The following is a 26,148-nucleotide window of genomic DNA, read 5'->3' as shown; positions in this document are numbered from 1 at the left end:
ACTCTCTCATTTCTAATTTATGTTAAGATGTAGGAATGAAGGTGATTCCAGAAACCGTAGTTGCCCTAAGGAGAGAACCGACTGTCTTTGTGGGAATTAGTGCTGATACAATGAGGAATCGCCAGCACTGATGGCAACGAATCTGCTCCATGGCAAGGAGCAAACAGATGGCAGTGCCCATGTGTGCATAGAAATCCTCTGGAGAGCCAGGAGGTCCAAAGGAACCACGCTTTCTGGGCTGTGCTCTTTGGGGCCTTTTCAGTGTGATTTTAGGTGAAAGCACAATGAGATGCCAACTATTGGTTTCCACTTGCTGGCTGTGACCTTTTCTTTGAAATGCCAGTGATGCTTTCTTGCCAGGGTCTCTAGAGCCATCCTTGATGCCAGCCAAAGCATCAAGTCTTATTTGAAAGTCCAGTGCATACTTAAGGAAATTAGTTCGTGTTTAAATCCAGATAACTTTTCTAGGTGAGGTCGGAAACTTGGGTGGCATTCAGTGATCATGGGAAACTTCCCTTCACCTTTCTGCATGTGCGCAGAGGAAGGTTTATTTGTATATACAGGGAAGAGTGAGGCTGAGGACTGGATCCCATTTCTAATGCTACTGGAAAACTCTATTTTGTGCTCTTACAAAAGGTGATTCATTCTGTCTAAGACACAGGCACAAAGAATACAGTTTTGCTGTCTGCTGGGAAACTCTAACTCTCATTAAACCTAATCCAGCCCTAAATTTGAAATAATTTTGCACTTTCCCTCTGAAGATCTTTGGCGTAAAGTTGTGCTCTGCTTCATGCCCTTTGCTCCTTCTATTACCGAAGGAAGCAGGATCCAGTTTTGGCCAAACCATGGTGAGCAGCAGAGCCTTCTCCAGTGCTGCCATGCTGTTGGCAGGCCTTTGGCGCTCCGTGCCACACTGTCCAGGAGTGCCAGGCCATTTCCCAGCTGGCAGTGGTGACTAAGCAGCCCGGAGCAGCTGCCTCCAAGGTCCATTCTTTTGTGGGAGATTTATTGCCGAGAGCAGAGGCGTTGGGATGGGAAAATTTCCTTCATTCCCAGGCGAAGACCCTGAAGAACAAAAGCCAGTTGCCGGTGAATCCATGGTGTGATTCAAGCATTTACTGGGACGGGAGGAGTGGGAACTGTGTGCCTGTTGCTGTAGCAAAAGTGAGTGGGCATCAACTGAAGGAGCAGCTCTGGCTGGTGAGGTGGGGAGTGCCACAGCCATGGGGGTGACCTGGACCCTCCAGCCTTGGCATTCTCCCCGGGGCAGCTGCAGGCCTCGGAGTGAGGAAACGCCAGAACGCTGAAGCTGCTCGGTGAGGACATTGCCCCAGGAACATGCTGGACATCTCCAGACCTGTCCCTCTTCACCTGTGCTCCTGGGCTGTTTTGGGCTCTTGCAACTGTGAGGACCCCTGGTAACTCCCCCACTCCCTGATTTCTTTGCCATGATCCTGTGCCAGACTTTCTGGGAAGGTTTATTGGACACTTCTATGGAGCAGTGACTTGCCAGGGAAGAAGATCCTAGTGCTGCTGGCACAGCGGAGCAGGGAGGGTTGTGAGTGCTTTGCTGTCAGGGCGAGGGTGTCGGCAATGAGGTGGGCTGGAGGGGCGTCCCGGGGTGCGATGTGGGGTGAGGACGCGGGCAGTGGGGTACGGGCGCCCAGCAGCACCCCGGGGACTCGGTGTCGTCGTCCCGCTGCCCAGCGGGCCCGGTGCGGGGAACGGCGGCACCTTTTATGTGCGCCGGTCGCGGAACTGCCGCGGAGCCGAGCGGGGCTGCGAGGGGCGGTGGCGGAGTGCGGAGTGCAGAGCGGGGTGCGGGGTGCGGAGCGGGGTGCGGGGTGCGGGGTGCGGTGCGGGGTGCGGGGTGCGGAGCGGGGTGAGGGGTGCGGGGTGCGGGGTGAGGGGTGCGGGGTGCGGTGCGGGGTGCGGGGTGCGGGATGCGGAGCGGGGTGCGGGGTGCGGGGTGCGGAGCGGGGTGCGGAGCGGGGTGCGGGGTGCGGGGTGCGGGGTGCGGGGTGCGGAGCGGGGTGCGGAGCGGGGTGCGGGGTGCGGTGCGGGGTGCGGGGTGCGGGGTGCGGGATGCGGAGCGGGGTGCGGAGCGGGGTGCGGGGTGCGGTGCGGGGTGCGGGGTGCGGGGTGCGGGGTGCGGAGCGGGGTGCGGAGCGGGGTGCGGGGTGCGGAGCGGGGTGCGGGGGTGCGGGGTGCGGGGTGCGGAGCGGGGTGCGGAGCGGGGTGCGGGGTGCGGGGTGCGGGGTGCGGGCCCGCTGCGGTTCCCCTCTCCGCCGCTCCGGACAGCGGCAGCTGCGCTCCGCCGCCCCGCCGGGCTGTCGCGCTTGTCCCGCTGCGACCGTGCCGGAGCCCGGCCCTGCCCGGGCTCCCCAGGGCGGCCCCAGACCCGGGGTGCCCTGAGTCACTGGGCGCTCCCCACTGGGTCACCTGGCACTCCCCACCGCCCTGTTTTTTCTGCCCAAACCGGGCACTGGGTTTCCCCTGCACCATCTCCAGGGCCCTCCTTGGAGAAGCGGACACAGGAGGCTACAAGCGCAGGCTGAGGAGCGGGAGGTTGGCGGTGCCGTGGCTCCCTCTCACCCCGGAGATTTGTACTTTTCGTTGAAGGGCCCGGAGCTGTGTTCGGTGCTTCCAAAGTCAGTGCTGAGCTTTGGAAGACTGTGAACACAGAGTCTCTTAGCAGCAGAGTGCTTAAATGTGGTTTTACAGCGCACACGGGAGAACCCCGATGAGAGCAGAGATCGCTCGCAGCTGGCTATGCCAGTGCCCAGAGCTTTAGGGCTTGTTTGCATTGGCGCTCGCATTGCCAGGTTCCATCTTTGTGTCTTTACGTACCCTAATCTATGACTTTACTAGGTTTTTTACTGCCGTGCACCCGGGGTTTCCTCCCCCTGGGGCGGAGGTGGGCAGGTGGGGGCTCACTGCCAAGCCCTGACGTTGGGCAGCTCCCCGGGACTGCTCTGTGATGCTGGGCTCTGTGTTTGGGCTCATGAGGCTGGATTTACTGCTCTGCAGGGTCTTTTCTGGTGCTCTGTTCCTGCAGATTTTAAAGGCAATGAGAGAAGCTGCCAGTGATGCAACACTGTTTAATGATGCCATTTATGGTGGCTTTTTTATTTAGTTAATGCAGATAAAGCGGCTCTGCAATCTTGCCTGTTCATTAGTATTTCACATCTATGTTTTATGCTTAATTATTTTGTATCCTGCAAACAAATGTTAAACTGAGACCTTAAGTTCTTCAAGAAGAACTGGGAATTCTTTGGATAAGATACTATCCAGGACAGGTATTTCAGAGGGAGTAGTTTTCTCCTTTTTGTTTCGAGACTTTCTGAAGAAAGCAGCCTTTCCAGGGAACTGGCTTTCTGCAGAATACTTCTGTCTCTGTGATGCATCTCCAGTAATATTTTATTTATTCTAGCAAAGGGTGAAATCTTTCCAGCTGGTCAGCATGTTTAGGAGAGACTTGAGACCTGATTCTTGTTTCTTCAGCTTTCTGGTGAGTTTTACCATTGTTTTTTCTTTGTTCTGGGGATTTAAGATAATATTAATGTTTCTCTGAATGTTACAACACATCCTCTCCACCAGGCTGGTCTGTCCAGGAGTCTCCTTGCCTTTGCAGCCCTTGCCAAGAACCAGACTTCTAAAGGTTAGTATTTTTATCAGCACTCTCTATGTGTTTTACAAGCAATATCCAGCACAGAGAAACACAAGGTGTCTGGTGGTGCAAACAAAGGTAAATAAACTTTTTCTGTTACCCTGTTTTGTGCCTAAAATGCTGTTTGCAGATCTGGCATTTGCCAGGCTGTTTGCTCAGCTGCTTCTCTGTGCCCCACTGCAACTGCAAACCAAGCAGATTATTTTGTGCCTGCAGATTGCATCTGCAAGTGCAGAAGCTCGGAGGAGCTGGGAAGTGGGGATAAAGCAAAGAAAGTTGTTTTTACATAGCTGCTTTGAACAAGCTTTTGAGGGCCATCCCGGGGCTTAGCAGAGTGAACTTTTCCTTTGTGCTGAGCTCGGCGGGGTTTGTGTGTCCCACGGGCGCGTGCCCCGCTCCAGCCCTGGGCCAGGGAGCTGCTTTGGGAGCAGACTGAGGTGTCCCTCAGTTCAGGCCCATTATAGTCTGAGCTTGTCTGTCACACTGTGCCCACCGACCTGCCCAAGGGCTGCACGGGGAGATGAGCTCCTGCCAGCGGCTCCTCCAGGATGCACCAGGCAGTTTTTAACAGTGGGCTGGAGAGGCTTTCTGTTTCTCCATGCTTTGTGTGTCTTTCTCCAGGTTTTGCTCCCGTCACAATTGAGACTTCAAGACACACGTATGAATATGTGGCCACTGCTTTGGACTGGTGGCAAGCTGACAGGTACTGTGAGCAGCGCTTTGCTCAGCTGCTCTTTGAACCCCAGGACAGTGAGCAAGACTCTTTCAGCAAGCTACTGCAGTCCCACCACATCAGAGGTTCCGTCTGGCTAAAGGAAAGGGACAGTGTCCTGCACAAAACAAAGAGGAGACGTGAGTATAAGCGGACATCAGCTATTTGGAGACATGTTTTCATTCTGAAAAACATGACTGGAAAAGCTGTCACTTATTTTTTTATTGTCACTTTACTGGCCTGTGCTTCTTCCTTTCTGCTGACTGAAAATTCTCCTTCTAGGGGGCCATACTGTACCAGTCCTGGTATTCAGAGACAAAACAGACACAAAATATGTGAAGGTGCTCTCTGACTTCCCAGCACTGCCTGCTGTCACAGCCTGTGCCCACCTGCAGTGGGACACCAGGACCCAGGAGATTGCTACCATCTTCTCCTATGCCGTGCCTGCTTTCATTAATGAGTTCCAGCTCCGTGGCTTTGTGGATGAGGAAGGCTTTGTTCGGTTTGCTCTCATAGTCCATGGGCACCATTCCCCTTACCTGCCTGTGTTCCGTGCTGACGGACAGTGGCATCACTTCTGCGTGACCTGGCAGCAGGAAAATGGGGCCTGGGCCATCTATGCCGATGGGAAAAGGAGGGCATCTGCCAGTGGTTTATGTTCTGTGGGGCCGTCTGCCCCCCAGGCCATCTTTGGCCAGGGGACCTTCATAATTGGGCAGGATCAAGATTCCCTGGGGGGCACCTTCAGGGCGAAGGAGTCCTTCAGTGGCAACATCACTGACTTGCACATCTGGCAGAAAGTCCTCGGTGCTGAGCAGATTGAGAAAGTTCGCTCGTGCTGGGTGGTAGAGCAAGACCTTGTTTTTGGGTGGAGCTCAAACGCTCTGGAGGTAGAGAGCACCGTTCAGGCAGTGACCATGCAGCTTCTTTGCCCAGGTAAGTCTCAGTATCCTCGTGAGTTCAAGCCCCTCTGCAGAGGGAGGGTCAGCATGCAGGGGCAGTCCAAGAAGCCAGTCCCATCCTCAGAGAGGGAACTTGTTGCAGTTTGTGGAATGATGCTTCTCCTATGGGAAGAAAAGCAGAAACACATTCAGAGCTGGGCTGGGCAGTTTACACATTGTACTTGAAGTCACAGTCATCAGGAAAGCCTTGGTCATTAGAGACCCCTGCAATGACCCTGCCACAGATGGCTGCTCCAATGCCTTCGATGTTCCCTGGGTTTGCACATCCAGTCCTTCAACACTCTGCTGGGAGGAGGGACTCAGGCTCTCAGCCAGGCTGGGGTGACAATACTGATCAGTCACGAACTCAGGACTTGGCTCTGCCACCTCCCAGTTCCTTCTGGAGAGGACGTACCAGCTGGGAGCCATTTCTGAGCCCAGTCCTTGCTCTGCTCTGGCTCTGGGGCGACTTAAGGCACAGCCCACAGCATTTGTTGTACTGGGGTTTGTGGATTGCTGCAGGAAAAGTGATACCTGCTGGGGATGGCGTGTCCCTGGGAGACCCAGCCCTTCTGTCTGTGTGTGTTTCCACAGGGCCTGTTGAGGAATGCAGAGTTTTGGAAGTTGGCAGCCGTGGATTCAGTTATGCATCTTGTTTGCAGACTTTGCCTTTCATCTGTCGCTACAGCAAGGGTACAGCATCTGTTAGTTATTTATCCATTGCTTCCACTGCACGCATTCCCAGAGGTCCCAGCTGGGGTGGTGGCCAGGGATGGGGGAGGCCCTGTGCCTGCTCTGAAGGGGTCATATGCAAAACCCACTGGGGCTGGCACTTTGCTTCAGCTGCCTGCACTCTGGCAGGGGGTTTGGCTCTTCCCCAGCTGAGCAGTGGTGGTACACATTCCACAACCTCTGGATGCAGTGCTGTGGAGTGCCTCCCAATCCAGGCATCTCCAGACTCATTGGCCAGGGGAGCATGGGGAGAGGCAGAAAAGGAGTGTTAAACTGTCTCTCCAGATGGTATCTTGTGCTAAAAATAAAATACAGCTGTGAAGTCTCCTTGTCCTGCCTGTCCCGCAGACCTAGCCACCATCTGAGGACCATTGCCCAGGCTTTGAACATGGCATGTGTTAACCACACTGTTGGACGCTACAGCAGTGGTTCTGGTTCTGGTTTATCCCCAGATGCGTACTGGCAACTGAAAAGAGCTCAGCTGGAGTCCAGTCACTCGCTCGCCAGCCGTGTGAACACCCTTGCAGTAAGGACTGTGGTGAGTCCTGCAGCCCCAGCAGTGACAATTGGCACCTGGAGCAGGTGGGAGCCGCTGGGGGGGGGGACATGCTGACACTTGGTGCTGTTTGAAATCACTTTGCCAGCAGTTGTGCCTGTGACTTTTTCTGAGCTGCTGTTGGAGATTGTGACCAACACAGCTGTAACTTGTGCTGTGATCAAACAAGCAAAGTGTTGCTTCAGATTGACTCATCTCACTGAGGACAAGAGTCTGGACAAGAAATCCCTTCCCCCAGGATATTCCTGGTTGGCCAGACGGGAGTCCTGGTGCCAGCAAGGGCATGCAGGGCATTGCTAAGGCACAGCTGATGATCAGGGAGAGTCAGGGCTCTGCACTGAAATAAACCATCTTTTCCGTGACAGATTCCTGTCAGCGTCTTCACCAGTGATGTGCAAGACATGAACCTCTCTGTGGCTCTAGATGCTCTTGATGTCTTGGCAACTGTTCTGAGAGAAGGAGAACTGCCCAAGCTTGAGCCACCTGACCTCCTTGCAGTGCTTCAATTACTAAAGCAAGTTTCAGATATAGAAGTCCAGGAGGGAGATGAGCTGGAGCTGTTGGAGCAGTTGGGCCAGTATTACACAGAAATAACTGAGTTAATTCTGGAAGAGCAGAATACTGGGACATGGTCATCGATCAGCCAGGTAATGGTGTCATAGGTCTGACTCATCTGTTCATCCTTGGCCTGCTGGTCTTGCACGGTCACGTATAGCTTTTGTGGCCATACTCTGGGGCATGTGAAAATGCTGCAGGCACGGGCATGGAGCGTCTTCACCAACACAGATCAGGGCCAGCTGCTTTCCTGGTGCTTCATCTGTTCTTGTGCAAGTTCTTGTGCAAACAAGTGCAGTGCAGCGTAGTGGCGCCTTCCTTACAAACCCCTCCAGTGGTTGACTCAGCTCCCTTCAAGCTTCTCCACTTTGTCAGCCTGGATTGACAGTTTGCAGATTCCTGGTGCTGTGTAGTTTCCTTGCTCCCACATCCTGCTGTCTGGCAGGGCAGCGCCCTTCCCTTTACAGCGTGTTGTGTTTTCTGTGGATGGGCTGCCAAGGAGCTGTTTGTCATCAGCCCCCACACTGCTCAAAACACCATCAGGCTTTGCATGAGGGATTTCCATCATCCCACCCCTGTGAGGTTTTTCTCCATTCTCACGTGTGTTTTTTATGCCTGGTACAAGGTCTGCACTCTACACCTGTCTCTGGAAAATGTGTGAGACAGTGTCTGGCCTGGCCAGTGCCCCAGGAACCACCAGGGACATCCAGAGATGAAAGGATGCCGAGCAGTTCAGAGTTTGCCTCATTGTTCACAGTTGCTCAGGTCTCCATGGCCACAGTCACTCACAGCTTCTCAGCAGCGGCATAAACCCAGCACTGGCCCAGTGTAACTGGTGCAGCTGATTCATTGCTGGGGGAGAAGAGTGGGAGCTGTGCACTACAGGGGTGGCACTTGTGTATCCAGCACACGCAGGACCCTGGGAGATGGGGCCACTCTTCTGCTGCCCTTCAGCTGCAGAGTCTATTTCTGGGTGAAACCTTTTCCAGGAAGAGCAGATGGTTGCTCTACAGCTTTGCAAAAATCAGGAGTCAAGTCTAAAGATCTTTCTTTCCAGAAGCTCATTTAGTTATTTATTTCCATGCTGTTATAATGGCTTTTTATGCTGAACAGCAAGTTTCCCTCATTGCTAGACTCGTCTCCTTGCTGAAGGAACTGGGAACATCCCTCAGTAAAAAAATCACAGAAAAGCAAAGCCAAAGCCTCAAGTCCCAACTTCTCTTTTTTCTGCCAAGGACCAAATATTTAAGGAAACTCTTGTGAGCTGTGGGAAGGGAGGGCTGATGGTGCAGGTGCTGATTTCCATCGGTCTCTCTCTCTGTCTGTTTGCAGGTTATCAGGGGGCCCATGGCTGTTGTTGAACTCTGTGACAGAATGGTGTCACTCTTGGTCCCACTGCTGACCGCAGAGAGGACAAAGATCACGATCCAACACGGGAATGTTGGTGAGTGGCACTGGAGGGTATCTCACTGGGACCCAGATCAGTCACCCTGTCTGGTTCCCAGTCCAAACCCACTCCTAGCTCCTCTCCTCCTCTGGCTCACCTCTTGCCAACCCCGCAGCCTGCTCCCCACTTCCTCTGTGCAGTGTCACAGTGTGAGGGCACCTCTCATGCTGTGGATTGCAAGAGGATTGTAAGAAACCTTTGGGCATGGGAGAAACGGAGCCCAGATGTCCATGGTTTGCACAGAAAGGGACCTGTCTGTTGCTCTGTGGGTCTTGGCTGGGATTGTAGAGTCCTTGTGGTACTTTGCTGTAGCAATAGCTCTGAAGGAAGGCTGAACCCTGGTTCAGCACCTGCTTTTACCTGTGCACAGGGATGGAGGTGAGGGAGCTGGAGCTGAGTGGGCAGGAGCTGAGTGGTGAGGCATATGTGGTCCGGACCCCTGAGAAAGGCAGGCATGACCTCATTGAAGTTCCTGTGGAAGAAATGCAAAGGCTGAAAACCAGAGGTTTGTTATGACACCTGAGTTTCCCCTCTGCACCTTCCTTAGTGGTACAAACTGTTTACCTTGCCCACGTGAAGTCTGAAGAAGTGTGGGGAGGGGATGCCCTTGATGAAAGGGAGATGGGCCGTGGGAGAGAGATTCTGTACAGCCCCTCTAGAGACACAGCTTGGAGCTGAGGGTGTTCTGGACCCCCAGTATCACCCCCCAGATGAGGGCAGTGGTGTCCAGTGCTGCCCTGTGTTCTGTACCTGTCCCCGTGCTCTGTCCCTCCAGGTCTCCACAGAGTCACAGTGAAGAACATGTGGTTTGGCTACGGCTCCCTGCAGCACTGCCTGTCCAGCACCGGCGCCAGTGCTGTGTCCCAGGACATGGCTGCCTCTGACAGGGGACAGAAGTGAGTGAAGCAGAACCCTCCGCCCCCCAGGGCTGCCCTCAGCACCACAGAAGAACTCATTTTCAAATGTGCATTGAGTTGGTGCCTCGATTTTGGGGTCACCTTCCTCCTGATCCATCCCAGCCCTGGCGCTGGGGCTGCCTGTGCACTGGGATGCACCGTGAGGTCTCCGGCGTGCCTCTGGCTCCCGGGGTTACCAGCTCTGCTGGGGTGGCAGGGAACAGAGCCCACAGGGGCTACTGCAGGGTCCCCTCTGGCTGGGCAGAGGGTGTCTGTGGAGATGGTGGCGATGGTGGCTCTCGGAGCGGGAGGCCGGGCCCGCTGCTCTCCTGGCGCTCCGAACACTAGGTGGGGATGGCCGCCCGCGCATCCCGCGCACGCTGCGCCGGCTCAGCTGTCCTGGGCACGGTGAGATCCCGTTTTCTGAGCACGTCCTGTGGTTCCCGTGCCTGTGAGCAGCGTCCTTTCCCTGGCAGGTACCTGAGCACCACAGTGGGCACAGCTGTGATCTCATCCACTCTGCTCAGTGACTACCAGGAGATCAGCACGTCCGTGCGCTACAGCCTGCAGCACCGTGTCCAGGTACCCCTCAAGGGGCTGTGCCCCCAGCCAGCTCCTGCCAGCGGCACCACACGGCCTGGCCCGGCTGTCCACAGCCACGGCTCAGCACCCCAGAGCTTTGGGATGAGGGGTGCTCCGTGCCCAGGGCTCTCACCTTGACTCCTGTGTCCCTGGGGAGGTGTTTGTCCTGTGCTGACAGATCCTGTTACAGCCAAGTGAGCGACCTGCACCCACCTGTGTCCAGCACATGCGTGGCTGTGTGACCTCTTCTCTCCCCTCTCTGCCTGCAGGACCTGCCCAATACTCTGGTGGGGCCCATCTGTGCCTTCTGGAACTTCAGCCTCAGGTGCCGTGTTTCAGTTTGGGTCCCCAGATTTATGAGCTTTTTATTTTCACTGGAAAACCAAACATCTCAATATAAATGTAATGGTAAGAGTAGAGATCTGGAATTTTTTGCCTCCTTTGCATGCTGACATCCCCTGTCTGCTGGAGCAGAATGCTTTCCTAGGAAAATTTCCTTTGGAGAAGTCACTCACAAGCAAGTGACCTTTAATGAGGTATATACAACTGAAATGGAAAGCCCTAGTTAATTATGATTGTTGCCTGCAACAAAGAAGAGTTGCTCCAAGACATATGGCCCAAAGACACACAGGACTCCCAGCCCCATAAATCCTGCCTGGCATTGGGATGTGTTTTTGCTGAATGTCACTGTGGTGAGAACACTGAGGCTGTGATATATTATGGATTGGTAATTAAGTCATTCAAGTGAATAAAACCTCCTTAGAGTCCCAGACTTGTAGCAAGCATGGATCAGTTTGGGGAAGGTGGGAAGAGTGTGTTTTTGGAAACAGCTGATTACTGTCCAAAGGGTCCCAGCAGCTCTGCTCTGATCCTGACCTTCCTGTGGTACTGGGGAGGTTCAGGGGGCAGTGGGGACAGAGCTGCAGCCATGGTCTCTGCCCAGGGAATTCAGATGGGAGCGTTGCCGGATGGCTGAGACAGGCTGGCTTGTCCTGAGGATCCTGAGCCCGGTGGCACTGTGCCGGGTTTGTGGCAGGCTGAGCTGGTGGGCAGAGTTAGATATACCCAGCCCAGTGCTGCTCTCAGGGAATGGGCTGTCCAGGGAGCTCTTCCCAGAGCTGTGCAATTACTGGGTTCTGTTTGAAGCTGTGACGGCTGAACTCCGCTTTTTAATGCACACATTGACACTGGATCTATTTTCATTGCATGCCTGCTGGATGAGGCAAAGCTGCTGAGACAAAGGGTGAACCAAAGGAAAGTCTACACGATGACCTGTCTCTGATATCCTCATCTTCCTCCTTTCAACTCTGCTTCTTCTGGGAGAATGAAATTCCCATCATGCCCTGGCCTTCTGTGAAAATGGAAGGTAATTTCCATGTGTTTTCTTTGTTTTTGCTGCGTGTTAGCCCAGATGCTGGTGGGATGTGGTCCACAGCCGGCTGCTCTGTGATGATGTCTCTCCCAGACTCCACTGCCTGTTTTTGCAACCACACCACGAATTTTGCCATCCTGCTGCAGGTGTACGAGATGCAGGTATGTGAAGAGCCTGTCTCAGCTGCTGTGGGGTGGATGCCGGGACTGCCAGCAGTTGTGGTTAATTCATGAGGGATTTGTGTCTTCTGTTGTTTCATGTCTGGAGCAGACGACCACCAAGGAGGAGTTCACACTGCAGACTTTGACTTTTATTGGATGTGGAGTTTCCTTCTGTGCCTTGATAGTCACCCTCATTTTATTCTTGGTAGCTCGGTAAGAAAAGCCTGGATGCTTGTAGCCTTCTCCGTATTTTCTACTGGATATTCTTCTTCAGAGCCTTTGTCAAGGTGTCCTTTATCAGTGTGGGGTGATGCAGGTGCGTGGGGAGAGGTGGGAGCTGCCCTGTGGTCCATGGCAGAGGGGAGTGGTTGTTGGCTGAGAGGGGCTCAGCCCTGGTTGTTTCTGTGGAGATGCTCACTGATCTGTGCACACACCTGCGTGTCTGTGGCAAGATTTTTATCAATTGCTAACGATGTTTACTATAAAAGCTGCTCTTCTAGAATTAATTTTTATAAAATAAATGGAGCAAGGACTATTTTTTGATTGCCAACCATTCTGTGTCACTTGGCAAGCACAGAGATCTGCCTTGTGAGCATGGCAGTGGCTCCCTCCACCTCCCACTCACTGCCTGCTCCCTGGAGCCATAGCCAAGGGCTGAGCAGCCGTATCCAAGAGCGTCCCCTCCACCAAGTGCTTGCACAGCAGGGCTGTCCTCTGCCCCTTATACTGTCACCTTTGCAGCGAGTGGCAGAGAGACCACAAGTTGCCCAGGCAGACCTGTGCAGCCCAGAGAGGACAGGGAGGACCCTTTTGTCGTGCACCCTTTTGTCTGGCTGCAGCTCAGGGCTCCCTCTCTCCCTCCTCAGCGTCCCCAAGAGTGAACGAACAACTGTGCACAAGAACCTGATCTTTGCACTGGCTGCAGGAGAAGCTCTGCTCATGATCAGTGAGTTGGCCAAGACCAACCAGGTGAGCTCAGCAGGAATGTCCTCTTCAGCCCATGTGACCAGGCTCCAGTGTGCCTGTCAGAGCAACAGAACAGAAGTACAAACCCTTTTATTAATTACCTGTAATTGGCATCTAGGATAGCATTGTCTCTCTGTTTGGAGATGCATGTACATATGTTGCGCAGTTGTGGTTTCTCTCCTCTCCAGGTGCTGTGTTTCATGGTCACTGCCTTCCTGCACCTCTTCTTCATGGCAGCCTTCTCATGGATGCTGGTAGAAGGGCTTCTCCTCTGGAGCAAGGTGGTAGCAGTCAACATGAGCGAAGACAGGAGAATGAAGTTCTACTACGTGATAGGCTGGGGTATCTGCACACTCCTCTGCCTTGGGTCCTCAGCAAAATATTCTTTTTTTTTTCTAGTGAAAGTTTTAATAGGAGAGATGCACAAATGTTTGATTTAATTTGAGAGCTGGGTGTCAGTGCTCTGCAGAGGCTCTCTTGAATTATTTGTCGAATTGCCAGTCTTAACGTAGAAGTTAAGCAGCATTTTTGTTATATTTCTAAACCCAGGAGTTCAGTAAAAAAAATGGAGGAGGAGATTTATGGTAAGTTTTTGTTCTCAGAGAGCATCACTATTTTCAGATAATAATTAAATATGAATGTGTTCCTCACTAAGCACCTTTTATTCTGAGGGGGCCCTTTAGGGACATAGAATTACTTGAATAAGCTGCGTTTTGTGTCAAAGAGGAGCCTCTTTAGGGATGTGCTGCTTGAAGAACACACACCTAGTTGGACACTGGGCAACCACTTCAAGTATTTTGGATTGGTTTATGTCTTTGATTGTCCATTTTGTTAAAAAAGCAATCTGAGGAATAAATTGCTTTGGTCAGGACTCAGGACTTGGAATGCTTTATACCTCAGAGAAAGATGTTGACAGCTTGTAAATCTGGCTGTGTTGAGCCAGGACAGATTTCAGCTGCAGAGAATTGATGTTGCTCGTGGGGTTTTGGAGGCTCACGCTGGAGTGTGTCTGGTCAGAGAGGTTTTGAAGAAATCATCTGGTGCACAGTGCCCTGCACGGGGCATCTCTGCTTTTCCCAGGGTTTAACCTGTGGGTTTTTCTGCAGGGCTTCCAGTCCTTATCGTGGGGGTGACCCTTGCGACTTCCTTTAACAAGTATGTGGCAGCCAACCATTGCTGGCTGAACGTGCAGACCAACATCATCTGGGCCTTTGTGGGGCCTGTGCTCTTCATCCTGGCTGTAAGTGCCAAACCCTGCTGGGAGGGTGGGATTCCTTTGGGTCTGGTCCTAGAAAAGCAATGCAGAGTCGGGGGTGCAGCTCATTGTGCCTCCTGCTTGTATAGGAAAAATGTTGTTTTACTTTATATAGACTTGAACAATACAAATAAATCTCTTTAATTAAAAAAGCTTTTTGATAGGAAAAAGTTCTTTAAGAAAATTTTGCTGACCAGTTCTTAGTTGTCCGTTCAGTTAGGGATGTGGTGTGTGACATTGCCTTAGCTAAAGGTCTGATTTTAACATGTAACACCTACATCCTTGAAATATCATTGTACAAAACACAGCAGCAGAAAAAGGTGCAACGTTTAAGGGGTCCAGAATAGACATTTAACAGGCAAGATGTTCTGTAGCAGAAGTTTGGGGATAAGTTTCCTAGATTTCATACATGTGTAGATAGCTGTGTGAAGTCTTTTGATTTCATGGCTTTCTTGGTAGTGGTATTTTGTCCCCAAGTTCTGACGCTAGTTCCCAGCAGAAAAGCCTCACCCACTGGAGCTGAGATTACAGAATGTGACTGAGTCCAACGGCTCTGCCCTGGCAGGTGAACACCTTCGTGCTGCTCCGGGTGGTGGTGGTGACTGTGGCCAGTGCCCGCAGGAGATCAAAGATGCTGACGCCCAACAGCAGCCTGGAGAACCAGATTGGAGCACAGATCTGGTGAGCAGGGAAGGGCCTGGCTCTCCCAGCTGTGGCTGCTCTGGGTGTGAAATATGTGAGATAGTGTTAGATATGTGGAAGAAATCCTTTCCCATGAGGCTGGTGAGGCACTGGCACAGCTTGCCCAGAGAAGCTTGGACAAGCTAAAGACAGTGAGATGTGAGAGTCAGAGCAGAAGGGGCAAAAGGGATTCTCTCCCCCAGGGTAAGTGTGTCTCGCCCAAAGACAGTCTCTAATCCCAGCTGAGAAGCCCAGCCAGCACCTTCAGCTTAGGGAACCAGTGCTGGTCTCCATCTGCACTCACACTCCTAAATCTCACCCCTTTGGGATAGGAGACCCTTGGCAGTGCCTGCAGAAATCCAAGCTTGGGACCTGGTGGGTTGAAAGTAAGGCTGGTGGGGGTTACACACACAGGGGAAGAGGCAGTGGGAACTTCTGTAATCAGTCAATACTGAGAGACCTCTAAAAAACTGCTGCCTGAGTCATTACTTTATCATGCTCCGTGAATCTTTATTGTTGTTAGCTGGCGCCGGATACCCCTGCTAGACACGCATTGTTCCCCTGTAGCATAAATAAATTTTCCCAAATTTACAGAAGCACAAAGATAGGGCATTGCTGGAGGGCAGGGTGACATCCATGTGCAAATAAAACAAATAGAGAAACCCTCCTTGTAGCTGAAATTGGGGGAAAATAGCTGTTTTCTCATGGCTAATGACGTCAAAGAGCTCCTTTCTTGCTAACTTGCAGTGATAAATGAAGAGCAGGGCTGGCACACTGGGGTCTGGGAGGTGAAATATTTGGTTTTTCCTGTCTTAACTTATTTTGTTTGCAGAGGAATTTGTTCCACAGCTACTGTCTTGTTAGTGTTTCATCTCTGAAATGTGCCTGGGTAACCCTGAGCTCTTCCTCCTGCCAGGGCCATGGCCAAACCTGTCCTGGTGCTGCTGCCCGTGCTGGGGCTCACCTGGGTGTGTGGGGTCCTCGTCCACCTCAGCATCGTTTGGGCCTATGTCTTCATTGTGCTGAACTCCCTTCAGGTGAGTCCTGCACCAGGTGGGTCCCAGGTCACAGCCAAGCAGGCACCTGCGGTTTCCTGTGCTTCAGTGCACTCTACCTGTCCTTGTAGCCAGGGACACTAACTCTGAAGCCAGCCCAGCTTTCCCAAGACACTGGGCTGTTTTGTCTGAGGAAACTCAGTTCATCCTTCCAAGATACAACATATGACTCTGGAGACCTTGTATATCTAATGGCCCTCAGCACCAATCTCTGGCTGTGTCCTACTGGTGCCGCAGATTTCCAGTTCAAATCTTGTTTCTTGTGTTAGGCTTTCTGACATCAGTGTGGTTTCAAAATGGCACTTACAAACCCATTAGAGTTTTTATTTGCTCATATAATGGGTAATTAAAATGGCACCTGTGCAGTCAAATGGGGCAGACATCCCTCCTGCTGTTTGCATCCAGGAAATGAGCCCTTCCTGCAGGACAGGGCTGGGCCGTGGGTGCCACTGTCCCTGTTAGAGCAGGGCTGCTGGTGGAGTGTGTGTCAAAGGTCACATCCAGCCACAGCCTGCTTGACTGCTGCTTCGATGGTGTGTTCCAGGATGGGTGTTTTCCATCTGGCTCCTGTTCAGACATTCTGAGAGGTGGTGACCTCTGTGAACAGTACAGGCAGAGCCACCTTCCCCTTGTGGAGTTCAGCTTTACTGCAGGGAGACTGGGGAAGAACTAAGAATTGAGAACTGAAAATCCACGTTGTCTGCAGCCATGCAGCTACTCCCCAGGGATGCTCCCAGTGCCCAGTGACAGCTGTACTGGGATCTGGTGAGATGCAGGAGTGTTTGGTGTGCCAGCTTTGGTGGGCTGGTAATCAGAGCTTTGCTTGGGACATCTGGAAATTTGGGGGCTGTTTCTACCTCTGACTTGCAAGACCTCATGTAGATTATATAATCTCCTTCAGCCTTTTCATTCCTCTTCATCACCTGGCTACATTTTTAAGGCTCTTTGCTCGTCTTGGTGTCTTCCAGGGCCATGGCTGTGGCTGCCGTATTGCAGTCATGTTGTTAATAAGTTACTGTTAATAGGAAGTTCTGAAGGGCAGAGAGTAACATCATTACCTGGTGCATAAAGCAACACTTAATACTTGCTTCTGAGTTTACTGTTTTCATCAAAAGACTTTAAAGCTTTAACCAGCCTGTATGTGGTTAAGAGAGCAAAGCAAATTGCGTAAGTCCCAGCAGCCAGGAGTGCTCAGTTCTGCACCGAGCTGGGGCTGTTCCCAGGGCCTCGGGATATCTGGAACTCAGGGACACATGGCGACAAAAACTCCTGGAACATGTGCTTGCCACCTGCGATTCAAAGCATCAACAGAGGCCTTGCAAACCTCGAGAGAAGGCAGCTGTAGATGGAGCTAGAGAAGCACTGAACACCCCTGAACACCCCTGAGCACCACTGCTCCCAGCATGGTCCTGAGGGGAACGTAGAGTTCTCTGCAGGCAGGTGGGAGCCAGCTGAGGGGCACAGCTGGGCCAGACCAGCCCTGGGGCTGAGGCTGTGCCTGCACCAGGGGTGCCCCGGGGACTCCCTGGGCGGCCCCAGCTCTTGGCACTGCATATTCAGGGTCCCCTGCCCAGCGTTTGAGGACAAATCCTGCTCCAGGGGACCAAGTCAAAGGAGCAACTGGGCACTGCCCTCCAAACCACTGTCATTCAAAGAGTTTTCCACCCCCATCTCCCTTTTTTCTTTTGTTTTAATAGAAATTGGCTCCTGCTGTAGCTCGTGCTTGCGGAGTGGCCGGTTTGTGGTGCTTCCCTCTGGCATACTTGGCTGTTTTCAGAGTAGCATTGGCCCAGCTCTCCAAGGGTGAACCCAGGCATTATCACCACGTGCACAAGATGGGTGGTTGCTCAGGGATGTTCTGCCTGTGGCTGGCACTGGTCCAGCAGCCGGGTGCTGCTCGTGCACATCCGCTCTGAGGGGAGGTTCCAAGGCCAGGCAAGGGCTGCCTCTCCACATCCCCACTCTTAAGGATATCAGGAGGATGGCAGGAGGCCTGTCTTAATGATAATTAAACATAGCATCACTTCCCCGTATGTCCTCATGCCATGCTTGGGTTATTGAGCAGGAGAGAACTGCAGGCTCAGAGCTGTGTGGACAGACATGACTGTGCTGTACACATTTGCCTCTGTCCCTTCATTACCAAGTTCAGGACAATCTGCAGATTGCCTCAGAGGAGAAATAAATGCTGGTGAGAAGCTGAAGAGTTGAGAGAAATCCATCCCCTTTCAGCCCCTTTGCTGACTGTCCTAGGGATCACTTGGAATTTCCTTTGAGGCCAGGGACGTGTGGGTGCTGTGCAGTTGTTCTGCTGCTGGGGTTGTCTTCTGTTTGACTGCTTTCCATTTGTCTGCAGAAGCCCAAGCCTGTCTTCAAGGCTGCTCTGTGTGTCGGCACCAAACATGACAACTCCTTCTCCAGCCAGGCAGCGCAGGAACAGCAGCAGGGAGCCGGTGGTGCTGTGGGGCAGGAGCACGGGCAGGAGCACGGGTGGAAGGGCGGGCAGGACGGGCTCCTCCAGAGCCGCAGCTCCGCTCCCGCCCACTGCTGCAGCTGGGCCTCCTCTCCTTCCTCGCTCTCCTCCCAGCCGACCTCTCCGCTCCCCCCTCCCCACGCTCATCCAGAATGATTCTTTCAAGGAAGACCTGCCTTGGAAGCCTGGCCAGAAATCTGGTCTGGGGGAGTGACCAGCATTGCTGGCTGAAGGACAGGTCACGGCACGGTGCCAGGGGGCTGCTACCATTGCGCCTGCCAAGAGCTCGCAGATGAGAGCAAGGCTCGTTGAAGACAAGATGAATTGCATCTCTTGTTGCAGCTGATTTATCTAGCTGCGATAACAAAACACCCCACAGATATAACATAAATCTGGTAGGCCAGATAGGGCTGCTTTAAGGCCCAGATCGTTGGTCTGGAACCGTAATTAGCCCCAGGCTGTGGCCCCCAGGCAATGCTTGCTCTGGGCCTGGCCTCTCCCTGGGCACATCCCTCACGCAGCTGTGCCCAGCGTTTGGTGGGGGGTGAGGTGCCATTGCTCACTGCTCCTCGGTGTGTGAGAGCAGCAGACTCTGGGAACAGCCTGGTCTCAAGTGTGGAAGGTCCTTCCTGCCTGGCTGTCCCTGGCTGTGCTGTGCCCACCATCTGTGCCAGTCTCACCCATTCCAGGGCTCCTCAAAGCCGTTTGCTCCGTGCAAAGGAGCACAAACCAGCCGTACGTCTCCGAACCTTCCTCTGCTCTCTCCCTTCCAGGGCCTGTACATATTCCTGGTCTACGCAATCTATAACAGCGAGGTAAGAGCTGCCCCTGGCTGGGCTCAGTCACTCATCACAGCAGCTGTGTGTTGGCATCTGGGGGTGGCTGGGTGGTGGCAGTTGCAAGGGGCAGCACAGCCCCACTGCGCTTCTGGAACCATGGCTGCTTTTTCCCCAAGTCTTGCTGGAGCATCTCCAGCTGTGCTAGAGCTGCTGTGGCCCTCTCTCATGTCCTTGCTCTGTTGCAGGTGAGGAATGCCATCCAGAGGATGAAGGACAAGAAGAGAGCCCTGTCGTTCACAGTAAGCTGGAAGGAATCCCTGCTGCCCCTTCATCCATCAGCCGCCCACCAGAGGAGGGTCCCAGCTGTACCCGGGGTCTGCTTTGAGGAGATGATGATGGAAAGAAATCTTGGTTTTTTTACTTTTGTCTCCCTTCTTTGTGGTCTTGTTGGACAGCACAGACCCAATTAGGCAGCAGCCTGCTCTGCCAGGGTGGGATGGGAGCCAAAGCAGTTCCAATGAAATCAATCTTTGAAGCTACATCTCTGGATGTAGCAAAGACTCGTTGCGATTTTCACTGCCCTGTATCTCCTGCCTGTCATTACAGAACTGCTCTCATCCCACCAACTACATATCAAGTCCAAGAAACACGACCTCCTGGGACACAGGGAAGCTGAGGCCTGCAGCTGAGAGTGCCCTGCCAAGCCCTGTGCAGAAAGACCCTCCAGTGAAGAACATCACCAACAAAGGTAAGAGGATTGTTGTTGCTGTTAGCCCAGGCTGGGTGATGACACCACAGTAAAATGTTATTCCCAATACTTGAATTTTAGTGCCCCTGGTGCTGCATTAATTCCTTTGCACGCTGTGCCTGTGTGAGCACAGGGTCTGGTGCTGCTGCTGCTGAAGGGGGAGGCAGAGTCCTCGTGCATGTGGGTCTCAGAGGGGTCAGGTCCATGCCTGCAGCCTGGCTGGGTGTGGGCAGGGGGTCTCATCAGCATGTTAGGCAGCATTGCATTCTCCCGAGGCAAAAATCCAAGTTAGTGTCTTAAAATTAATTTTCTGGAGGAGAGGCAAAGGTGACAGTAGAATTTAGGGATTTTGGCTTTGGGGAAAAAAGGTTTTGCATTCTTCAACCAGTTTGGGGGTGCAGTGATGCAGAAAACCTCTTTGGTCCCTTTGCTTCAATGGGAGACACAAAGCACCAAGTTCTTGGTAAAGCATGAATATTTCTGTTCTCTGGTCTATGAACTCATTGTGCTGCTTCACTCTTTAGGAAACTTTGGAGCCAAAATTCCCATTGGAATTTCGTCAATTATGTCACCCGAGAGACCGGTACGTAACATCTTCTGTTCTTCCACCTTTACCCCACCCAGAGCACAGCAGTTGTGTAGGGACATCACCTGAGCCCAGGCGGGGGGACAACAGGGTGGGGCACCTTTCCAGGGGCAGGAGAGGAGGTGGCCCCGGAACAGCTGAATTCCAAGGCAAGGGCTCACCCTGAGCCCATGGGGAACCAACCCCACTGCCACGCCAGGAGGGTGCTTAGAACAGGGCCCTACAGGAACATGAGGTGACATTGAATTCGAGCCATGCGGCCCTAAATTGAGGTTGGTATGGATCAAGCAGGAGACTTTCCCTAGGACAGCAAATTAAATCAGGCAGTGGGGCAGCTGCCATGGGCAAGTCTCATCGCTCCCAGGAGGTCTGTGCTGCCTGCATTGGGACGGAGAGCTCAGCAAGGCATGACCTAAAGCAGGGAACAATTTAAATTTGACTGCTCTGATCCCGCTTCCATCTCCTGCTATTGAAATGATCATCAGTCCTTGTGCACTTGACATACAAGTGCTGTAATTTCCTCAGAATAAAATCCAACACTACTTTCATGAGTCTCTCACTGAAGGATCTCTCTTTCCCTCTCTAATATTTATCCTTTGAAAACCTGTGTCACATAGACAGCTCTTATTCATCCAATAGATAATACTTCTATAGCTGGCATATCATTCTGAAGCCACTCAGTAAAATCCATATTTCCATCTCTCATGATTTATATTGTGGTTAATGCCACAGCACCAGTCCCCTTGTGCTGAACAACACCAGGACTCACTCGCAGGTGATGCTTTTCTCAGCCAGCCAGGTGCTGGCTGTGTGAACCAGGGTCAGGGCTAAGCTCCTGGCACCAGGTATGAGACGTGGGCCACAGGGATTAGCCCAAGGACCCGAGTTCCCTAAGGCAGGGGCATTAGCAGGCAGCAGATCCCCTAAATGCCAAGGCCGTGGCATTTCTGAGCAGGCAAAGACAGAAAGTACTTCCCTGTGTGTGAGGGTCACTGAGGGCTTTGCTGTATCTTTGCTGCATAAACACTGCATTTTTAATGGGTTTGTTCTCTTTTCGAGCAGCTGAGGCTGCAGTCGGTGCTGCCGCAGCTCCCGGCGCTCCCCCGGGGCCGGTGCAGACTCCGGGAGGGTCCGTGAGCCCCCTGCTCGGCAGAGATGGTGGGCACGCCTGTGCCCTGCGTGGTGCCACCCTGTGCTGCATGGGGGCTGCTTTCAGTGCCCCTCAGTTATAGAAGCCAGGGCTGTTTCTCCTGCTCCTGGCTGAGTCACGGCGCTCGCCACAGGAGCAGCGAATCAGAATGTCACTGGCAGCTGCACAATAGTTTGGATGAAGAGAAGATGCTACTTAAAAGCGTTTGAAAACACTTAAAATGACAAAACAATGAACGAATGAAGATACAAATACAGACAAGATGTTCTTCGTGTTTCAGCTTTTTAAAATGTTGTTTGGTGATCTTTGTTGTTGTTGGACTGGGAGTAGGAATTTCACATCTCCTTGAGCATTAACCATCCCTTAAGCACAGAGTGCAGACTGTGTGGGCTCTTCCCACCACAGCACAGGGGGACAAATCTTTCTCACCCTTTCCTGGATTTTCCTGTAGTCTCCAGCATGGTATCCAGCCTGGTGGGTCACCACGGGACTGGCATGGTCCCCAGAACGGGCGCTGGGAGCAGGGTGTCAGCTCCCCTCTGCTGGGGGATCCGGGTGTGTCCAGGGACGCTCTGCCCAGTGCCCATCCCTCGGGGCCGGGATGAAGGCTCCAGTTCCCAGCCTGTGCAGCAGCTCAGTGCTGGGACAGTGGGTGGTTGGGTGCTGGGGAGCCCTGCCCGGCCCCAGGGAGCATGTTGGGGGTGACCAGCAGCAAAGCCATCAGACTCATACCCTCTGCTAACATATGTTCTCCCCTCTTTCAGGCCGTAGAGCTGACAGCGTTCAAATCCTCAGGTAACATCTGCCTATGTCATGTTCTCTGATTTTTGCTTCTGTTGATGTTGTTCCTGTGGCTGTGTGCTGCCCAGAGGGCAGCTGCTTTCTGCTCAGGCTTCAGGAATCGTATTATTTCCTAACTGCCCTGATGGGTCCTCTCCTGGCCAGGCTGTGGGAAATCTGTATCCCCTTGAACAGATGAAGGAGATGTGGGGAATACGGAGCCCTGCCAGCAGCACTGCCTCTCCTGGCAGCTCAGTCAAAGGTCCCATCTGAGGGCACCAGCCTGGTTTCTCCCCATGTCCCTGCACCTTTCTTGCTGCCCATCCATGTCGGCTCCCAGCTCCCGGGATCCCACTGTGCCAGCAGAGCTGGGGGTTGCAGGTGTGGGCAGGTGGCAGAGGTGTGCTGCAGGTTCCTAGTGCTGAGCTCTCTGCCTGCCCCCCGGCCCCGCTGCTCTGTGGGGTGCAGCAGGGACTGGCATCCCTGGCTGCTTCCAGGGGGGCAGCAGCTCTTTCTGCCCTGGGCTATTTTAGACCAACAGCTGTGGCAGAAAGCGCTGGCGGGTGCTGGGAGTGCCATGATCCCAAAGAAGGAAAGCTGGGGAAGGTGGGGTGTTCAGACAGGGCTGGATTTATGAGCTTAAAATCAGCCATTTAGCTTCTTCTGTTTCAGGTTGTAGAAAGGCCAATGTCACCACGGAGGTGGGTAGAATTAAAACCAGAAATCCCTCCTAAGCCCCAGGCCTCTGCTCGATGGCAGCTCCCTGCTACCTCCTCAGCTTCCCAGCCTGGCTTTGGGCAAGTCCCCAGCTCCTCAGAATACAAATGGAGCATATTTCACTTTATTTTCTTTAACAACCACTGTTGGGTACTCCCAGTGCTCCCAGTGCAGCTTCTGGATGGGGACCCTCAGGTGGACAGTGCAGTGAGGACACACCGGGGGTGGAGTGATCATGTTTTTTCTGCATTGTGACATTTTCTTTTGTCAAGGCAAGCAGTACATTAAGCAGGCTTCTGATTTTGCTCCATATGAAGTGTCTAAGCAGGGCATCCTCAGACTATTTTCGAAACGATGCCACCCAGAAGTAGTGCAGCTTTCCTCCCCGCTGTGGACACATGAGAAAGGCAGAAGCGGTGGCAGCCAGGAGTAGCTGTGTAGCGGCATTTCGGGCATAGAGTGGGGTCTCAGAGGCAGCGAGACCTGCACCCCGCACAGGCACTTGTGCTCTGTCCACCCACCCTCACCTGCTTCTGCCTATTTTATGACCCACATGTGTTATTAAACTCCAGCTGTGCAAAGAAGGGGGTTGTTTAGTTTGGTTTTATTCTCTCAGGTGAGCCCTCAGTGCATTTTTAAAAGCCCAGGTCTGCACAGAGAGTGACGGAACGCCAGGCTGGGCTCGGTGCCGTGGGAGTGGCCAGGGATGCAGGGAGTGTTGTGCACGGCCACCCTCCCTGAGAGCCCCCCAGGCTGCCCCCGTGGCTGGGCAATCCTTGAGCCTGGGGTGAAGGAGAAGATCTTGAGCCAGAAGAGCTCTCCTCTCACACTTGTGCTCGTGGAGCAGCACAGCGCCAGGGCCAGCCCCGCCGCACTGCTCCGGGCTCAGCCACAAGTGCTTCCAGCCATTAAAGCAGATAATAAAAGGCTGTAGTGCCCAGCTGTAGGGGTGCTGGGGAACCCCCTGCTGCTCAGCCTCACACAGGCATGTGCCTTCACATTCTGTTCACAGAGCAAAGCACTGCAGAGCTCTTGGGTGCCAGAATGGGGACAGACCATTCCAGCACAGACACTGTCCCCTCTTCTATATGTTGTCTCCCAAATAGTTTAATGAAAAGAGACATGTTTAGCCTCAGATATCTTTATTTGAAAGCTGCCAGCCAGCTGATGAAAATGGTGCTGCTGCCAGGAGGAGCTCTGGCAGAGACCTAGGAGAAGCCCAGCTCTCTCTCCCAGGAAAGCTGTGCTGGATCTGGGATGGAGTCCAGCACTTCTCTGCTCCAGGGCCTCAGCCATGCTCCTGGGAAATCTCTGGGTGTTGCACTGGCTCCAAGTGCAAGAGACAGACAGTGGGTCCATGGGGAGGTAGGAGGTGGGATGAGTGAGGAGGAGGGCAGATAAAATCCAGGTGAATCCCAGGCCAGAACCAGAGAAACAGGGAGTTTTGCAGTGTGGCTGTGGCAAGAGACAGGCATGGCCTCCCCCCACAAGAGCAGTCCATGGAGCAATTCCTCAGTAATGAGCTCCAGCCCAGCTGTAGGGAGCTGCACTGTGCAGCGAGCACTGCCTGGCTTCATTACACACTTTTTGTGAGCAGGGGAGGGCTGGGGCAGTTCACATATTTGCACAAACAATAAGTCCCATCTTCCTTGTCTTGGCAAACAAGGGCTCCAAGAGGCCTCCACATCCTCCACCTCCTCAAGTGATGGCTGCTTTGTTTCCCCACGATAATTTCATTATTCTGTTTGAATACATTTATATGTTGCTAAGCCACACATAGCAACATGGATCTTGTCTCCACAGCCCAGCCTTCCTCTGATCGATACTGAGTAATTCTGCAACTCTCACCACACTGTGTTACGTAAGACTGGTTTGAAATAATAAGGAATTTATGAGTCTTTGGGATTCAAAGCCAGGAAACATCTGAGTGTCATGGGGAGAAATAGAGACCGCCTCCATGCCAACCCCGCTGGGCAGCCTGCGGTGGGATCACCACTGGTGCCATGGCCCTTCCTGAGGAATCCCTTGTGTACCCTCTGGAGGAGATGCAGCCCATGTGGCACTGGTGCTTCCTGCCATGGCAGAGCTGGTGTTTCCCTTAAATCCCATTTAAATTTCAATCTTCTGTGCTCCCAGCACTGGGTGTTGTGCTCAGGCCGGTCACTGACCAGGGAAGAAGAGGTTTCCCTACAGCCATGGCCCTGTGCATGGAGGCTGCTTTGGCTTCCTGTCATAAGGACCAGCTTTCAGAGACCCCCAAAGGGACAGGGGGGTCTCTGGGATGGCAGAGCTGTGCCACTGACAGGCAGGGCTGGCTGTGCCACCCCGGTGCCACCCGCACCCACAGCTCTGTCCTGCAGCAGGTTTGGGCTGCGCTTTCTGCCAGGGCGCTGTGGGATTCTGCCAGGGCTCCCACTGCCCTGGGAGGGACCCCTGCCCGCCCCTGCTGCCAGCACAGCTGACACCTTCTCTCTTTTGCTTTAGGTTTCTGAGAAGTTTCTGGGCGACAAGACTACAATGCAGAGGGTCCTCCAGCAGGAAGGATAGCAGGTTGGAGGAGCTGTCTTCCCTTGGAGAGCTTCCAGGCCGGGCAGAGCTGTCACCCTGCTCTCCTTCCCAGCACCACATGCAGCCAAGCCGAGGCAGGGGCAGTGTGAGGTCTCATGGGGCTTCATCTGCTGCTGACGACTGCCCTGCTCCTCTCCCGGGCGGGCACCCAACAGGCAGGTACTTGTGTTCTGGGGTCCCCACGGCTCCTGCAGCCTCTGCCAGGGAAGCCAAGGCTGGCCTGGAGCAGCACTGCCACCACTGCCCCACATGCCTGCCGGCACCACTGGCAGTGCTTGATTGTGTGCTCTCATTGCTGCTGCCAGTAGAGTTTGTTTAGCCTGGGGGACCTGGAGCAGTGGGATGGGAACAAGCCCAGCTTTGTTGTGGCAGCCGTGCCCACGTGGTGCCCACGCTCCCATGCCAGTGAGAATGGAAGCACCCCTGAGCTGGGGCACGGCTGGGGACGGGCTGTGTACGAAGCACATGCACTAGGGAAGCCAGCAGCTGGCTTCAAGCCTTTTCTAAGCCAGCTGACATCAATAGCATCTTCTGCGGTTTAGGACAAAAATCCTCTCCCTGCTCCTGCTTGGGTTCAAGCCCGGCTGGCCTGGCCCCTCGCCAGCTGGGCGCTGCTTTCCTTCCCTCTTCTCCTCTTACCTCTGCAGTGTTTAGAACATAGAAAATGTGGTGGGTTTTTGCTGATTATGACAACAGTAAATGCTGATTTTAAAGACAACTGCCTCTCCTTGTTGCACTGTGTCCGAGGGAAGGGGCTGATGAGCCCAGC

At 53.3% G+C, this 26,148-nt stretch overlaps 1 protein-coding gene across 5 annotated transcripts; it reads left to right on the top strand.

Moving 5' to 3' along the window:
- The first annotated feature begins 1,233 nt into the window (after positions 1 to 1,233).
- Positions 1,234 to 26,097, top strand: ADGRD2 (adhesion G protein-coupled receptor D2). Of its 5 annotated transcripts, XM_048325871.1 has the most exons (27): positions 1,234 to 1,316; positions 1,464 to 1,558; positions 3,434 to 3,511; positions 3,601 to 3,661; positions 4,292 to 4,522; positions 4,665 to 5,318; positions 5,918 to 6,016; positions 6,508 to 6,593; positions 6,977 to 7,258; positions 8,499 to 8,610; positions 8,984 to 9,118; positions 9,389 to 9,509; positions 9,986 to 10,091; positions 10,361 to 10,416; positions 11,498 to 11,624; positions 11,734 to 11,837; positions 12,491 to 12,593; positions 12,779 to 12,932; positions 13,697 to 13,830; positions 14,411 to 14,526; positions 15,443 to 15,563; positions 18,825 to 18,866; positions 19,076 to 19,129; positions 19,437 to 19,578; positions 20,103 to 20,161; positions 22,079 to 22,109; positions 25,296 to 26,097. In XM_048325871.1, exons 3-27 carry the CDS (start codon positions 3,464 to 3,466, stop codon positions 25,301 to 25,303), a joined length of 3,186 nt encoding a protein of 1,061 aa, XP_048181828.1. In that variant the 5' UTR covers positions 1,234 to 1,316; positions 1,464 to 1,558; positions 3,434 to 3,463; the 3' UTR covers positions 25,304 to 26,097. The 5 variants fall into 5 exon arrangements, with proteins under 5 accessions (XP_048181828.1, XP_048181830.1, XP_048181829.1 ...); XM_048325873.1 differs by lacking the exon at positions 1,464 to 1,558 and having other exon boundaries at positions 1,237 to 1,405; XM_048325872.1 differs by lacking the exon at positions 1,464 to 1,558 and having other exon boundaries at positions 1,237 to 1,418.
- The last annotated feature ends 51 nt before the right edge of the window (positions 26,098 to 26,148 follow it).

Source organism: Corvus hawaiiensis, chromosome 21 (assembly GCF_020740725.1).
Source record: "Corvus hawaiiensis isolate bCorHaw1 chromosome 21, bCorHaw1.pri.cur, whole genome shotgun sequence".
In the NCBI taxonomy this organism is placed as follows: domain Eukaryota; kingdom Metazoa; phylum Chordata; class Aves; order Passeriformes; family Corvidae; genus Corvus; species Corvus hawaiiensis.
The sequence above is the reverse complement of the archived record's forward strand: the minus strand, read 5'-3'. Positions and strand labels throughout refer to the sequence as shown.